Genomic DNA, 16,275 nt, shown 5'->3' on the forward strand with positions numbered 1-16,275 from the left:
CAAAGGTACCCACAAAACACCTGGGCAGCATCCGCATCCAGGGACCGACATTCCTGGACGCCCAGGGACAGGGCAGCACGTGCCCCAAGCCCACTCAGGGGTGCAGCATGAGGCTGTCAGCGCTGCCGACTGAGAAAAGCCGGCCAGTAAACCCAGACAGCTCGGAGCAGACTCATAAATTTCTGTTCGAGAGCATGATCGTGGAAGAGGAAAGGAAGAACACAGCACCCCATGAAAATCGTCCAGGCTCAAAAGAAACGTGATTCTTTAGGAGTTCATTCCTTAAACAGAAACACCACAGCCCATCTTATGCTGCTGCTGTAACCTGAGATGCTTACGAGGATGTGGGGAGCCCCATAATGCACTCATCAGCACCAACACCGGCCTCAATAAAACAGCTCTGACTCCACTGATGCCCAGCTGACGTGACTCAATTACGGAGACGCTGGGGACAGACGTCGTTAAAGGCAAGAAATGCTTCCGCTAACAGTTCTATCATGAAAAAACCATTTACCCATTACTTCACGGCTTAGAAATTACAGGGAATTAGGCCGCTGGCCCTTGTCAGACTCCTAATGCACGTCAGGTGCAACTGCCAAGAAATTCCAGGGCAGGAGCGCAGCCGGTACTTCCGCTGTAGAAAAAACATGATCTTTCTGGGAGCGGAGTGAGCAGCACTGCGCGGCCACAGCTCCCCGCGAGGCTCCAGGATCCAAGGCTCCGACCGAGAGCGACTTTACGGTCTTTACGGACTTGAACAGGGAAGTCAGACTCAGAAAGGACGCTGTTACATTCAGGAAGTGACCCAATGAAGGGTGACTTCATAGGGTAGTCAGCGCTACATCAATTATTTGCAGAAAGAAATTTCAGTAACTGACATTAGGGTTCTTTTTTCTTTACCATTCCTAGGCAGACCTACAGTCCCTCCATCTAGTGCCGCCCTATTTCTACGTACTGTTACAAACCTGCATCATCACATAGCAACTCCAGAATTCCACCTGAAAAAATCCCTGGGGTGATACTAGGAAAATCTCTGCATCAAACTTCTAAGAAGCCTGGGTCCCTTCTGATTATCCGGATGTGCCCCCAGGAACCCCGACTGCCTTGAGGACTAGCTGCCCAGGATGGGGAGCGAGCTCAGCCTGGTCCCACATGGCCCCAGGCCGCTGTACGGGGATGGCTCAGAGCTCATTCCTACCCTGGTTCACTTTCTAAAAAAAAAAAAATCTCTATGACATTTTCAAAAAATTCTGTCAGTGAATGAGAACAGACTATCAAACTGTGCAGTAATTTCTGGGCGACTCCATCTTCTGGAACATAGCTCCGCAATGGAAATTTACAGGGAAAACCACACTCGCGCGCACACACACACACACACTCAAACACACACACATTCACACACTCACACCTCCAGACTAGCTGGCTAGAAGCACAGCCACTGCAGTCTTCACATTTTTGCTTTATTCCCCAAGAGGAACAGGCCTTCAGATCATTGTTTTGAGCTGGCTCATGCTTTCATTTACATACTATTTGTTTTTTTTTAAAAACCCTTGGATAGTCTGGCCTCTCAGACCAGGGTGGATTTTAAAAGGGGAGAGCAAAAGGGCATGCCAGTGACAGGCACCCCTGAGAGCACTGGTGTGGGGGACAGGGAGACGAGCGACAACCACCACCACCACCTCTTAGCTGTGACCGACATACTCGGCTTCCCTTCTCTTTGTTTCTGGAACCACAGGTCCCCATCCCCCACAAGGGACACCTACAGTTGTACCATCTGGTTCCCAGATCACCTGGGGGGGCAGAGTAAAGAGAAGGGGTGGAACCCCATTTCTAGAACAAGTGCAGAGCGACTCCAGGGAGAGTGGGGTGATGGGGGAAGGGAGAGGGGATTAGAGAGGAAAGGAGGGAGAGAGACAGAGAGGATGTTTGTGGGAAGAAGAGGCGATGAGATGAGCAGCAGCTAAGATGCTAAGACTTCCGAAAGAGATAGGACAAGAGAATCCCCGGTGAGGTCAGAGAAATTATTCCCTCTCCCACCCCAGCCCCTTAAGACGAGCTCCAGAAAAGACCCATGTGACTCCTCAGTGCTCTCTGGGACCTGTGACCTGGACTGCCTGTGACCTGGGCTGCCTGTGACCTGGGCTGCCTGTGACCTGGGCTGCTGTCGCTTCCAGATGGCCCAGGTCTGGCCAAGGACCGCCAGCACCGTACGACGGTCCCTCAAACAGCCAAGTGCCTCGTGTACTCAGAGCTTAGGTGACGGGAACGTTCACAGGCGTGAGCACACCTCCCACAGTATTCATTAAATGGGGGATTTGCTGCATCTAAGTTTCTAGAAATGCCCAGCCTCCTACGGCCCCTAAATCTCCTCCTGGGCCCGGATCGGACATCACAAACCATACGGTGCTTGGGAAGGGCTCTGCCTTGGGGCGGAGGGCGCGAAGGCCGGGACTGGCGTCTAAGGTCCCAGGAAAGCCAAGCTTCCCGCTCCGACACGGGGACAGGTGTTCAGCGGCGCTCTCACAGCTAAAGAGCAGCGAGTCCCCGTTGGCGGAGCCCCCTCCCCGCTGCCCCTGACTGTCCCGCGCTCAGATAAGGAAACATGGACAGCTGACGGGGTCCTAGGGCTCCGAGAAGATCATTAAAATTCATGATCATTGTGATTTTCACAACATCATCCCCACACCCTCAGGGGGTGGCGTTCTAGTCGCAAGGAGGACCAGACAACCTCTCAGAACCCCTTGGAAGTGTTTTCACGAAAACTTGAGAAACACCGGTAGAAGGAGAGGCTCTTTCACCTGGAGAAACAGGAGGAAGGAGGCCAGCGAGTCCCCCTGTGGGTCACGTGGCATCAGTTAGTGACCCCACGGGCCGGGCAGTGCAGCCGACTGTGGGGACCAACCACACCCACTGGACCCCGGGGGGCCAGAGCATAGGGACGGTTCTCCCTGGGAGTTACAGCCGCCACTAGCACTGCTGGCGAGGGGGGTCTGCCTGGGTTCTCCTTGTCTTTGGAACGTAATCCCACACCTGCTTCCAGGAGGCGTGCTAGTCCCCCCAGGGGCTCCTCATGGCCATGGTGATGGGCGATAGAATGAAGTGATCGATAGAGGCATCATGTTGCATGTTCACACGAGCCTCGAGATGCTTGGCCAGTCTCCCAGCCCGTGCCTCTGGGGAGGGGGGTTTCAAAGGGACACCCCGAGGTCTACCTTTTCTGGGGAGGGTGCCTCAGCAAAGGCCTGGGAGGAGAACGTTGGCTGGAATCAGTGACAACCTGAACGGCTTCATTTCTTTACCCACGAAGCACCCGGAGAGGGACAACCCAACTGAACGTCACCCTGGGCCCCAGTGATGATAAAGACCCGTCAGAATGATTAACTATTTAGGCGGCCGGCCCTGCGCATCAGGAAGACATGGGTTGATATGTTGCAGTTATTAATGGCTCAAATATAGACAAATGCTACTTTTCAGGATCCTATTTCCAAAAAAGAAAAAAAAGGAATAAGCGAATATGTACTGGATGCTTGGGATGGTGTTCTCCAGCGAAGTTTCCTCCGAGTAACCAGGGGAGGCGACCACTATTATTCCAATTTTACAGGACAGAAATTCAAGGCCAGGGAGGAGTGGATCACCCAATGTCACACACGGTTGACAAAGACGAAGGCCAGCTGTGAATGACAGCAATTTCTCCCCTGGACGTTGGCCTCCAACGTCTATGTCACACTGAAACTTACCTGTCGCGTCATCTACTTCTGTCTTCCCAACCTGTATTGTCCAAACTGGTGTCCCTGCTCTGCTCCCAAGCTGACCTGTGCTTGGGCCCCCGGGGTCCTGCCTGCCCCCCGGCCTGGGCTGCGCCACCTGCTGCTCCACCCCATTCGAGGGGCCACTCTCTTCCCACCCACATCGTTTGACCTCTGTGTGCCTGACACACAGACGCTCAGCTTCCCCTCCCCCTGCCCCGGAACCCCCTCCGGAACGCCGCTTCTCCTTCCAGGTACTGTCCTATTTTTCTCTCCTTTCACACTTGGTGAAAACAATAGTCTACCCTCCTGGCTTCCACCTGACGTCCTCTATCATTCTGTCACTGGTCACACTCCAGTCTGTGACCGATGGTTTCATGGAAACTGCCCTGGCAAAGGCCATACCCAATTTCATAAATTTCCAACTTAACGGCCTCTTCTCAGACTCATCCTTCATGACTCCTTTGAAGATGTGGCCCGGTTAACCGCTCCCTCCTCCTTGAAACCTGGCTTCCCTGGAGAGACTTTCCTAATTCTGTTCCAAAATCCATTGGCTCTCTCCCCTGCACTCTCTCTCTCCGCCCATCACTGAAACACTGGGGTTTCTCATGTGACCATCCCTCTTTTCCCTTCTTTCCACAGACTTGTCTTCCCTCATTCCTCTCCCCTCATCCTGGGCCCAGCTGCCACCTGCACACCTGTATTCCCAGCCAGCTTCTCCGGAGCTCCATGGTGGTCTTTTCCAGTTGTGCCTGGATATCTCCGAAGATTCCTCAGGAAACATGTCCAAACCAAACTCATCTCCACTCCCCTCCAGTACAATCCTTTTCCTTTCTGGGTAAATGGGGTGACCGTCTGCCTAGCAATCTGGGTGCTGGGACCTCAGAATCTTCCTTACCTGAACTCAAAGTCCTGGTATCTCCGCCTCCTACGTGTCTTTCGAATTAATTCCCTTTTCTCTATCATCACCAGTCCAGCTCTTTAGCATGTCACCTGGGTTAACACAACAGCCTTCCAAACAGTTTCTCTGATTCTAGTCTCTCATTTTCTAATCCATCCTCTGTATCGCCACCAAACAGGTCTTTGTAAAACAGGACGTTCCTCTGTTTATACATTTTTAGGGGCTGCACATGGACTACAAGGTAAGGCATCGATGACCCACAGGCCCTAGCCCAGTGCTGGCGAACCTATGACATGCCTGTCAGAGGTGACACGCGAACTCATTATTTTGGTTGAGTTTTCTTTGTTAAATGGCATTTAAATATATAAAATAAATATCAAAAATATAAGTCTTTGTTTTACTATGGTTGCAAAGATCAAAAAATTTCTATATGTGACACGGCACCAGAGTTAAGTTAGGGTTTTTCAAAATGCTGGCACGCCGAGCTCAAAAGGTTCGCCATCACTGGCCTAGTCTATCTTCTAGTCTGAGCTCTGGGAACTTGCCTTCGAGTTGCCCTATCCATTTGCCCTAAACTGTTTTCATGCTTCGGTGCCATGAAGGCCCTTCTTCCTTTGGTCTCCCTGGTAAACTCCTATCATCGTTCTTCAGGGCCCCCCTTCATACCTGGTACCTACATCTTTCCCTAAACACCCCGCCCCTAGTCTTAAGGGAAGACGTGTTCCCACATCGGTGTTCCCACACATTCTTCAATACAGGACGGACCACAGAGCTTTACAGAGTCATTTGTTGACTCACTGGCCCACTATGAATCCTTCAAAGGCAGAGAGTGTGTTATTCATCGTTGTAGCACCAGTGCTTGGCTCATAGATGATGCTCAATAAATCTGTGGTAAATGAACCTTTTCCTGTTTGAGGTATTCAAGTCGGCTGTAGCTTCATTATCACAACAATATGTGAAAACACATGTTACATATCAACGAACACAGAGCAGCTCTTCGTAATACATATGGAGTGTGGATTCCTAGTAACATAGTTTTAAATTCTGAAAGCTGTTAAAGTGTGAACAATGCATTGCCTATAATGAGGATAATACAACTGATTTACAACATCATGACTACCCACCTTTAAAAAACACTCATTTGCTAAGCTGCATTTTCTACCATTCATTCATTCATTCATTTGCTCATCTATCCATTCACTCCTTCATTCATCCAGTCACTCCTTCATTCATCCATTCACTCCTTCATTCACAACATACCTCCTTCAAAAGGAATTTGAACTTAAACATGTTCGTTTGTTTCATCGGTCACACGTTCTGTCTGCCCACGCGTCCTTCGCTGTCCCATCCAACGCAGGCAGTGACTACTGCAGGGAAAACTCTCCAAGTCCCTGAAGCTGACCAGCTTCAATTCTCTATTATTTCGCGAAAGTAGAGATTTCTTTTTATTATTCCTTGAATCAGCCTCCTAACTAAAACCTTTTAAATGCAAAAAGCTAACACAGTATTCTGTGCCCTAACGTTTTCCAAGGCATATTGGGCACTGCCGAATGAAGAGTAAGTTCTGTCTCTGACTAGGCCGCATGGCGAGCCTTTACCTTGCTATTCCTGGATTGTCATTACCTTCCTGTCAGCATGAATCCCCGGGAGACAAGCCAGTTCCAGCGGACAGAGCGTGCCACGTGGCATGCACCCGGGCTGGCCCTAAGATGCACCCGAATGTCCCTGCACTGGCCCCCGACGTAGAACACAACCTCTGACTTAGGGCTCGCTCCTCGGAGAACCCGGGAGCTGCAGGTGGACTCACCTGGCGAGTTCTGGGGAGAGGACACAGGGGAGCCGCGCGGGGACTGACAGTAGCTGGGGTGGAGTAAGGCATGTGGAGGCACATAAGACATTATCTCTTCTTCAAATAAACTGGGGAAAAACAAGAAACAAAATTCGCACTTTAGCCAACGAGGTGGGGAAAAGCCGTGTTTCCAGCTAAGACAGTCGCTCTCTCCTCCTGGCCCGCCCCACCCGAGGTCTCGTCCCCATCCCACATCCCACGGGGAGCGCTGTCCCTCTGCCCGCTGGCCAGTCCCCGCACAGACTGGCTGCTGCGGCCGCTCCTGAGGAACCTGTGGCTACTGGTCGGTTTTCCTACCGACGTCGGACAATGTCGTTTCTGTTTTGCCACTTTAATGTGTGAGTGTGAGTTCACATGTTCGTGTGCAAGAGAACCTGGGTGTTTTAATTTGGGAATAAGATTCCAACACAACAGACATCTACTGAGAGCCCCTCCTGGATACACGAAGCATGTGTCACAGCTTCACCTGAGAGACAGACAGCGGCTCTCAGCCTTCGGAGCTCAGGACTTAAAAGGAGCGTTAAAAGCAAAAGAAAACAAAATAGCTCCTAAGTAATCGGCCCCCTAGCTTCATAATGGTTTTCCAATGTGAGGGTTTTGATGTTAGATTACTCAACCCCGTATCTGCTGTTTCCACTAGTCTTCTAAAAGCCAGTCAGCAGATATCTGGTATCTTGGAATCCCATATCATAGAGATGATGATAAGGAAAAGCAGTATTGATTGCACTAACTCAGTGGTTGGCAAACTGCGGCTCGAGAGCCACATGCAGCTCTTTGGCCCCTTGAGTGTGGCCACGAAGTTTCAATCGCACTGTACGTGCGCGCCCGCACGTGGTATTTTGTGGAAGAGCCACACTCAAGGGGCCGCAGTTTGCCGACCACTGCACTAATTCAAACAAACACTTAAAATAAAATGAAAACAACCATAAAGAGTTTTTTAATTAAGAGGTAGAAGTAGGTTTCCTTTACACTTGGCCAAATCTAAAACCTGCTCCTTGTTTCCAGAAGACATTCAGAAAAAGAGGCAAGAGTTTAACCTTGTAGGGGTTTAAGGAAAGACCCCCCCAAGGCACTGCTTCTGAGCCCGGCAAGGCTGCCCTTCCCCACACCATCCAAGGACTCTGAGTGATGCTGGAGGCCGTTTTGGTTGCCATAACTGGGAGAGGGGGTGCTTCTGGTATCTGGTGGGTAGAGGCCAGGATGCCGATAAACATCTCACAACGCACAGACTAGCTCCCTGCCACAAAGGCATATCCAGCCCACAGCGGCTACACTTCCAAGGCTGGGAAACCCCAGGTGGTAGCAATGACAACTCGATAGCCTTTCTGTCCTTCTTCATCCACATGCACACATCTGTGGGACCAGCCACTGTAGCAAAGGCACTTTTAGACAAAATATTTTTAAAGCCATCTTTCCACTTTTAAACTATAGAAGTCAGAAGGTTTGGGAACAGAAGCGGTAAGTAATCATATGTTTAATGCCTAATTAAGCCCTGAAATGGCCATTTCTCTTTTTCAGTAAGTCAGTAGTCATTGAATAATGTGATTTTAAAGGGAATCACTAGTGAGAAGTCCCATGTAACAGTTGCTACCACAAAGTCCTAGCTAACGTAATTGTAGAGTAGGAATTAGCACCCTCTCCTTAGACATCTACACCTGCACTTTATTTTTACTTCAGACAAACATGCATGCATACTTGTACATCTGTGTATGTGTACATTTATGTACTTATATTATATGCATATATATGCATATGAGTGTGTGTGTGTGTGTATATATATGTATATATATATATATGCAAGTGTGTATATGAAGTGCCTTTTGTTCTCCTCTCTCACGACCTTAATAGGTATCCTTCCATAGTCTTATATTTAGGAACACATAGGCATAGATAAAAAATATATAGCTTTGCCTAATGCACCGTTAAAAATTACAATGGGTATATGTACATAGCATCCTTGGACATTTTGTTCAACAATATAATTCTGAGATTTGTCTGTGCACAAGGATGTAGTTTATTATTTTTACCTGCTATGTAGCAGGTCATTCTATGAACCAAGTTTATTTATCCCTATCTCCTTTGACAAATATTTACTTTTCCCCAACTTTGTGGTTTTATCAATAATGGTGCAGTGAACACCTTGGGCATATGTAAAAGAATTCCTTAGCGTAAACATGGTAACATATCTAAAATTAGAATTGCTCAGTCATAATGCAGATGCCTTTTCAACTATATATAACATTGCCAAACTATTCCGAAGAGGGTCTAGAAATGGCAATCCCACCACATCCAGGCAATAAAAGAGGCCCAATTTCTCAATTGGAATTATCAGGCTTCTGGTTTTTTTTTAAATCAAACAGTGTGAACTAGTATCTCATTATTTGAAACTGCAATTTATGACTGCGAGCATCTTTCCATAAGTGTACTGGCTATTGCTGCTTCAATTTCTATGAAATGCCTTTTTCTGGCCTTCACCCATTTTTCTTTTAAATTAATTTAAAGGCATTCTTTATGTACTTATGATATCATTTTTATGTCTTATGAATATATTCTTCTAGTTTGTTACCTTTCTTTATGTCTTCATATATGGTGTCTTTCATTATGTAAATTTTAAAATTCAAATGTAGCCAAATTTATCAATCATTTCCTATATGAGTTCTAACAGAGGAATATTTTTTTACATGAGTTGAGTTAGTGCAAGAATATATGACTAAAATCATCAATAACAGATGAAGCAAGGTCATTTACGAACTCTCAGGTTCCATGATATCTATATTGGAAAATAGCCTGACACAGATTTATTTTTGAATGGAATCATTTCCCAGATCTGTGCCATCTATCTCTACACTGCAGCCTGCTGATAATCAAGTCCACTGGACCAGGAGTGATTTCTCTTTTTAAGAAATAGACAAAGTATAAAAACAGGCAGTCTTCCCCTGTTAGCAACAAATCTGTTGCTTAAGTTCACAGTCACTATTTCAGATTATTCTAACTCCAAAGTAAAATTAAAAGTAAAGAGCTAAGGATATCCCCAAAAGTTTCAGTAATCATTAAAGATCATTTATTAAGCAGCACAACTAATACACTGTGTCACTGTATTATTAAAATGATAAACACATTTGATCATCCAAATATTTCCAACCAAACTATGGAAGAAACACCATACTACATATTAATTGACGAATCGTCTTCCTGACTGTCTGGCATAGCCTGTCCTATTTTCAGAACTAGCTCAGTACACCATGGGCAAGGCTCACCCTCTTGCGGTCAAGGAACCCCTCTACCATAGGTCTTATTCAGAATCCAGTGAAATGAAATCTTTATGGAAAGTGAGTATATCCCAATGAATTATGCTCCAAAAATCCAGTAAAAGAAACTAACACTTTGGCTTTAGTTTTTAAAATATGGCAACTATCAAGTAGGCAGTTAGAAATGGTTCAGGTCAAGATCATTATGAATAACATGAATGAGACTGTTAGCACTCTGGGATAAATAAAATATTGACTGACATGGCTCAGCATGATTTGCCCTTTCATTCTATGGAGGTCACATTGGTGGGGTGTCCCAACCACTGGGGGGAGCAAGCATTGTTCTACTCTGTCCTCCTACATTTGAAGGGTAATATTGAAAATGAAAAGAGCTTTTGAAATCTGGCTATTTCCCCTCGAAACCACTCTAAAATTTAAGACCAAAGGTACTCTAACCAACAGCAAAGAAAACACAATTGGTCGGTTTTATGAAGGGCTATCAAGTTGAAAGTGAGGACCAGAGACCAAATTTCAACTTGATCTGATTTCCCAGACCTAAACTCTCAAAACCATAGAGTAAATAAGCATTACTGAATCAGCAAAAGGGGACCGAGCACAATTTACACACACACACACAATTTACACACACACACAATCTGAAAGAAAACACAAACATGACCTCTTCTACGCTGAAGGGATAAGCTGTATCTACCCTTCTGCTCCATTCTGTGAATGGGACATTCCATGCATTGGCCTCCACAGACCCTCCCCTGCTCTAACGCCACCTCCTCGACCAGCAGGGCGAAAACAATGAGACGTCTCCGTGATGGGAACGGCGAGCCGGAGTGAAGGACCACTACACCAGCATCCACCTCTGGAAGTGAGCATCGCCCAAGAACTCAAGAATAAAGGCTACCGGGTGCTGTCAAATTATTTTCTAAAATGCTCCTGACACCTGATAATAAGACCCTTTCTAGCTCAAGAATGAGCGTCACCTACCTCAGCAACATCACAAGGTCTGCATCACTGGAAAGACGCACCAATCCTGGGGTCCCTTCCGTTCGAATAAATTGGATCTTCTCCCTGTTCGAGCAAAGAAGCGGTTCACAATTTATGTAGTCGATTTTTGAGACATAACTCAGTGCTTTAGGCACCAATTTTTTAAATGATGGTCACATGATTTTGGGGGTACCTATTATGTAGCAGCTGCGGTGTGACACCCTAGGAACACATATCCAAGGCAGACATGGTCTTTGCCTTCAAGGACAACCTCACGGGGGTCAACATTACCCAGTCCTAATGCTGGGAAAGATTCTTTTATTGGCCCTAACCGGTTTGGCTCAGTAGATAGAGCGTCGGCCTGCGGACTGAAAAGTTCCAGGTTCAATTCCGGTCAAGGGCATGTGCCTTGGTTGCGGGCACATCCCCAGTGGGAGATGTGCAGGAGGCAGCCGATCGATGTTTCTCTCTCATCGATGTTTCTAACTATCTCTCTCACTCCCTCTCTGTAAAAAGTCAATAAAATATATATATATATAAAGATTCTTTTATTTGCCTGCTATTTTGCTGCCCAAGTCTTACTACAGGTCGTAGTGTCATCCAACCAAGAAAACACAGTCTCGGCTTTGAGTTAAAGCCTGTTGTGGGCTTGAATCTAATCAACTGTAGATCATTCAGGCTGATTCCCTGTTATTTCAAATAGTGAGTGTGTAGGGATAGTCATTTATATTCCTGAGAGAGTACCTTTAAATTATATGTGAGGAGCACATTCTTACTTGGAAGCAGGTAGCATCGATGCATTATATATTCAATATAAGAGCAGACGGTTCTTTCAAATAACTGAAAATGTGAGACACTTCCAGTTACTACAGTTGGAGAGACAGATTCTGTGTCTACCTGTGTAAGGCACACACGCTTATACAAACTCATATCCAATACCACAATGTGTGCTATTCTGCCATTATTCTATTACAGATACATGTGATAACATCAGGTGTTTTGTTTGTTTCATGAGTCATGTTACTGTTTACAATTCTTTATATTAATACAATTTTAATGAAATTTTTCCTAGTTGTATCCCCTGACTTACCCCAGGCTATTTCAAAGCAAACCATATTATTTTTTATGAAATGAGAGGAAAAAGAAGAATATAAATTATATTGAAAGCATTACATTTGATAGGAGCACTGGGGCCAACAGAAGCATGTCTTACTTTAAGGACTAATGACAATGTATTCAGATTCCAGTATACAATGAAACAGCAAGTATTTAAGCATTTACTTAGATGTAAGTATTTATTTAGATTTAGTTCTTATCTACAGAGCATTTTGTTTCCCTGTTTACTATTTTAGTAAAATTCCACTGCAATTTACATTTCCAAATTCCAAATTCTCTTCTGAGCTATGTAGAGGCCTGAAGGCAATGAGGTGGAAGGCGAGGTTTAATTGTTGAGACAAAAAAATTCCCTAATCACAGAAAGTCACTGGATTTTCTCTCAACCACACAGCTCACTAGATAAACAGTTCAGTTCCCGGCTTCTTCTGGCTACTAGATCCATTTTACAGAACATGTTAGCATATAAAGCAGCTAACCTTTGGCATGGCCAGTTTTGTCTGTCCTTCACTACCAGTAGCAAAATATATATATATATATACACATACACACACACACACACACACACACACACACACAATGGCAGACATGTGTATAAGAAAGCCCAGCTCTCTGCTTAACGCTATTTCAGTTTGGAGGCTCCAACCAATCAGAACATTTCCCCCAAGTGTTCAAATCACATGTCTAAAGCGCAGGATGAAAACCAAGGCCCCATTATCTGGTGAATGATATTTTTTTTTTTTTTTGGATAAGAAATACAAAAGTTGGTTTAAAAAAGCTAACAAGGAAAAGTTATCTTGGAGAAAAAAATAAACAATAATTTAAACAAAGAAGTACTCTTTAAGGGCCAGTAACACTATACTTTGATCTTGAAGAATCAAAACCTATCTCCAACAAATACACAATCTATCTCCTTAGTCTATCATCACAGTGAACCAGGCAAACAGATCAAAATCAGAAAGCAAACAGGCTGAGCTCTCTCCCCCACTTCTCTGCCTGGAGGTACCCAGAGAGGGTGGGGCAATGACAAGGATCTCATGCTCTGGACTGTGGCTTGTGTGTTTCCCGTGAATAAGGTAAAGATCATGGTTCTGAATCACAAGGGTGACAGGGTGAGGAAAGAACAGCCAAGACACCAAAGGAAACGTGCCAAGTGGGAAATCACTTTCCAGATATTAACTCCTAAGCAGTGAAGGTCACTCGCCTGATTCCTGAGGCAACAACAGAGCCGAGGCAGGCTGAGACTAGCTTCCTGCGGGACCAGCTAACTCATCACAGAGACAAGTTGTGGGTCATATGCTTCCAGGAACAAGACACTGGAGCATGTCATCTGATGTACATCAGGCCACTAAGTACTTCCTTATACTAATATTCATGCATTCTCTCAGCATACATTTTCTGAGTGCCTCCTATGTGCGAGGCTGGTATCACACACCAAGAATCCAATACATGATAAGACTACAGTTTCTTTCGCAAAGAGTTCATGGCACCGTGAAAGAGAGAAAGTCAGTGGGAAATCCTATTATCACATGAAAACACTTAGTTACTTTCAGTTAGCTGAACTCTGTTTAGGCCTGACGCCCACTCCTAGTCTATAAACTCCTTTCTAAAGCCTTGTAGGGTAGAAACAAAGTAGGCATTGGTGAAGGGGACAGGTCAAGGCTGAGAACGAGACAGAAGCCAGCTGCTATACTCAGAAATGTCACCAATCTTTTCTGAGAAATGAACAAAAAAATAAGGGAACTACTTCTTTGCCCTCGGGTATTTGACCAACATTCTATAGACCAGTATTTCTCAAACTGGTGTTCTTGTCTACCAGAAATCTACAGACAAAATCTTTGAGTTCTGGGACAATTAAAACATTTTGTTTTCACTTTGATAATCAAAACTGCTGATATTGAGGTAAGCATATTTTAGATAATCTCATGACATTTAGGACTGAACACTGCCATGTGACTTTGGCTCCCATGTTTGCATTTATAAGACAGCTGCTGCCCAGTGATCAGAGATTAACTTCAAAGCGTCAGGGCCAGGCCCTTAGGTCTGTGGCAAGGCCTTCATGGTAACTATGATAACAAGCACCCTTGTCTACTGTTCACGCACAATTCTTTACCAACCGAAAACACAAAACTTTTCTTTTGTAGCACTAATTTGCATAATGACGATGCTCAAGTAAGGCTAAGTAATGTATCTCTAAGTTGCCATAGGCTAAAGAGGAAACAAAATAGATGGGTTTGAAAAGTAAATGAGGTATTTATACTAAATGAAGCATAAAAGATGTCGCAATTCATTCTAAGAACAAATGTTTTGGCTCATCAAAACAATGGATCGGCAGACAGAATTTATGCTATTTGTTAAGAAGGAAAAATGGTGACCACGATAATGCCACAGATGCCTGTGATGGGCCATTAGATGCAAAATCACAACAATCAACTCAAACACAACTGAAACGAAAAGCCCAGATGTATCTTTCCCCTGACAACGGTCCCAATGTTGGTGATTTGGTCTCTGAGAAACCAAGTCTTCTCATTAGTTCAAATGTGATTGATTTTTTTAAGTTTTTACTTACTTTATACGTCTCTTGGTTTTATAGTTTATAAAAGTACAGAGATAAAAAGGTTATGCATATTTTATATCTGTACACATTTATGTTTCAATAAAATAAAAGTGGTTAAAGTCTACACTGTAGATCTGCCATAGTTCTTTTCCTCGTAGAGTGAGACATGACAGATTTGGCTCCTAACAAATTTCCATGAGTTCGCTCAGTGTCTGAAATAAACTAATAGGTTTGAGAAATATTGTTATAGATACGATGACTCTTAGTAGGGGGACATTGGAAAGTTACATTAATATATTTATCCAGTTTTATCTTATATTGCATAGAGCTATGAGGACTCTGGCAGTCCTCTAATTTCTTTCTTTACTGCCTTCACCTTCAAGCCACTTCCGTGGCTTATAATGAGGATTAAGGTTATATTCAAATAACAGCTTATCATGTGAACTACTCTGCATGGCTGTTGCTCCTCTCTGTGCCCTCTGGGGTACATCTCAGCACTTCCTCCATCACACTTCCCACAGGGCCAGGCAGCTAGAACTTAAGTTCCTTTTGAAACATAAGTTTCTTGAGGGCAAAGCCCTTCCTTCCTCCTTTGCTTTTGTGTTCCCCAAGTGCCTACCACGGGGCTGTGCGCACAGCAGTGCTCAGTAAAATGCAAGCCAGGCACTGAATCAGTGAACCCCAAAAGGACAGACTCAGCTCCGAACAAATCTCCTTGAGTCCACTCCGTGTTTGGAAGAAACTATCTTGCCATCATTTTGTTGTTGTTGTTGTTGTTGTGGCAGAGAAAAAGACGATCAGAAAGCAGACCTCAGATTATTAACTCAAACAGAACCCCCTGAGGGAAGTGCAAAGACAGGCAAAGGAGCAATCCCTTCTAAAGAAAACTCACAACGGCGGTATGAGGCTCAGCTGTCTAGTGAGAACCTCAGGAGAAAGTCGCTGGCTGCTGCTGCCTCTCCGATGCCCATAATAATTAGCCTTCTGCAACCACTTCCTCCAGCCCAGAGGATCACCCCAGAGGAGGAACCCTAGCAGAAGATCATTTGAGGACAATCAACATAGTCTCAAGACCGGAATTCCCACAGAAAATACTCCCACCGGAACCAGCCAACATTTTGTTGAAGTTGAAAAAGGGCACATGACCAGAAACGACCAGAAGCAGCAACGTGTCTAAATCACAGAACTCCGGGTTGCAGACTCTGCAGCACACATGGTTCCTGCAGACCCAGCTCAGGAACACCTTCAAAAATACACGGGTTTTTAAAAACTCCCCGAGGGCAGTTTTAGAGAAATCCCCAGGACTTCTCTAGCGGGGGATGCCAAGGAAGGAAAGTGAGCACCCATCATTTACCCACAGTCTTTGCTGCAGCCACAGGGTCCAGTCTGACCTGTATGGAGCCGAGCAGTGACAGGACCAGCTTTCCTTTCTCCATCCTATTACAGAGATTAGATTTGGAAATGCTGGTCCATTACGGTCACAGGATACTTAGAGACACACAGAAGTAACATTAACCAGCCATATGTTTGGGGGAAAATATTTGTTGTAAATGGATATGAATCAGTTCCTTGATAAGAATGTAAAGAGTTACTTAGAACTATTGGACAAGGAAACTAAGAAAATAATGCATTTACAATTGCATTAAAGAATACCTAGGAATGGCCCCGCTGGCGTGGATCAGTGGTTGAGCACTGACCTATGAACCAGGAGGTCATGGTTTGATTCCTGGTCAGGGCACATGCCCGGTTGCGAGCTCGATCCCCAGTGTGGGACATGCAGGAGGCAGCAGATCAATGATTCTCTCTCATCATTGATGTTGCTATCTCCCTTTCCCTCTCCCTTCCTCTCTGAAATCAATAAA

The 16,275-nt window shown here is 45.1% G+C and overlaps 1 protein-coding gene across 7 annotated transcripts in view; it reads right to left on the bottom strand.

The window, feature by feature from the left end:
• The window catches only part of HECW2 (HECT, C2 and WW domain containing E3 ubiquitin protein ligase 2), a 257,430-nt gene that overhangs the window by 47,276 nt on the left and 193,879 nt on the right, over positions 1-16,275 (bottom strand). For all 7 annotated transcript variants that reach the window (XR_011472368.1, XR_011472369.1, XM_070421739.1 and 4 more), the window contains 2 exons: positions 10,744-10,827; positions 6,455-6,564 (listed from right to left, as the gene is read on the bottom strand). Coding sequence is in view for 5 of the 7 variants with exons in the window: in XM_070421739.1 (XP_070277840.1) it covers positions 6,455-6,564; positions 10,744-10,827 (194 nt within the window). In the remaining 2 variants the exon portion in view is untranslated. The remainder of the gene's footprint in view (positions 1-6,454; positions 6,565-10,743; positions 10,828-16,275) is intronic.

This window comes from Myotis yumanensis, unplaced genomic scaffold, assembly GCF_028538775.1.
Source record: "Myotis yumanensis isolate MYYU_CA2020_CCGP unplaced genomic scaffold, mMyoYum1.0.hap1 SCAF_8, whole genome shotgun sequence".
NCBI lineage: Eukaryota > Metazoa > Chordata > Mammalia > Chiroptera > Vespertilionidae > Myotis > Myotis yumanensis.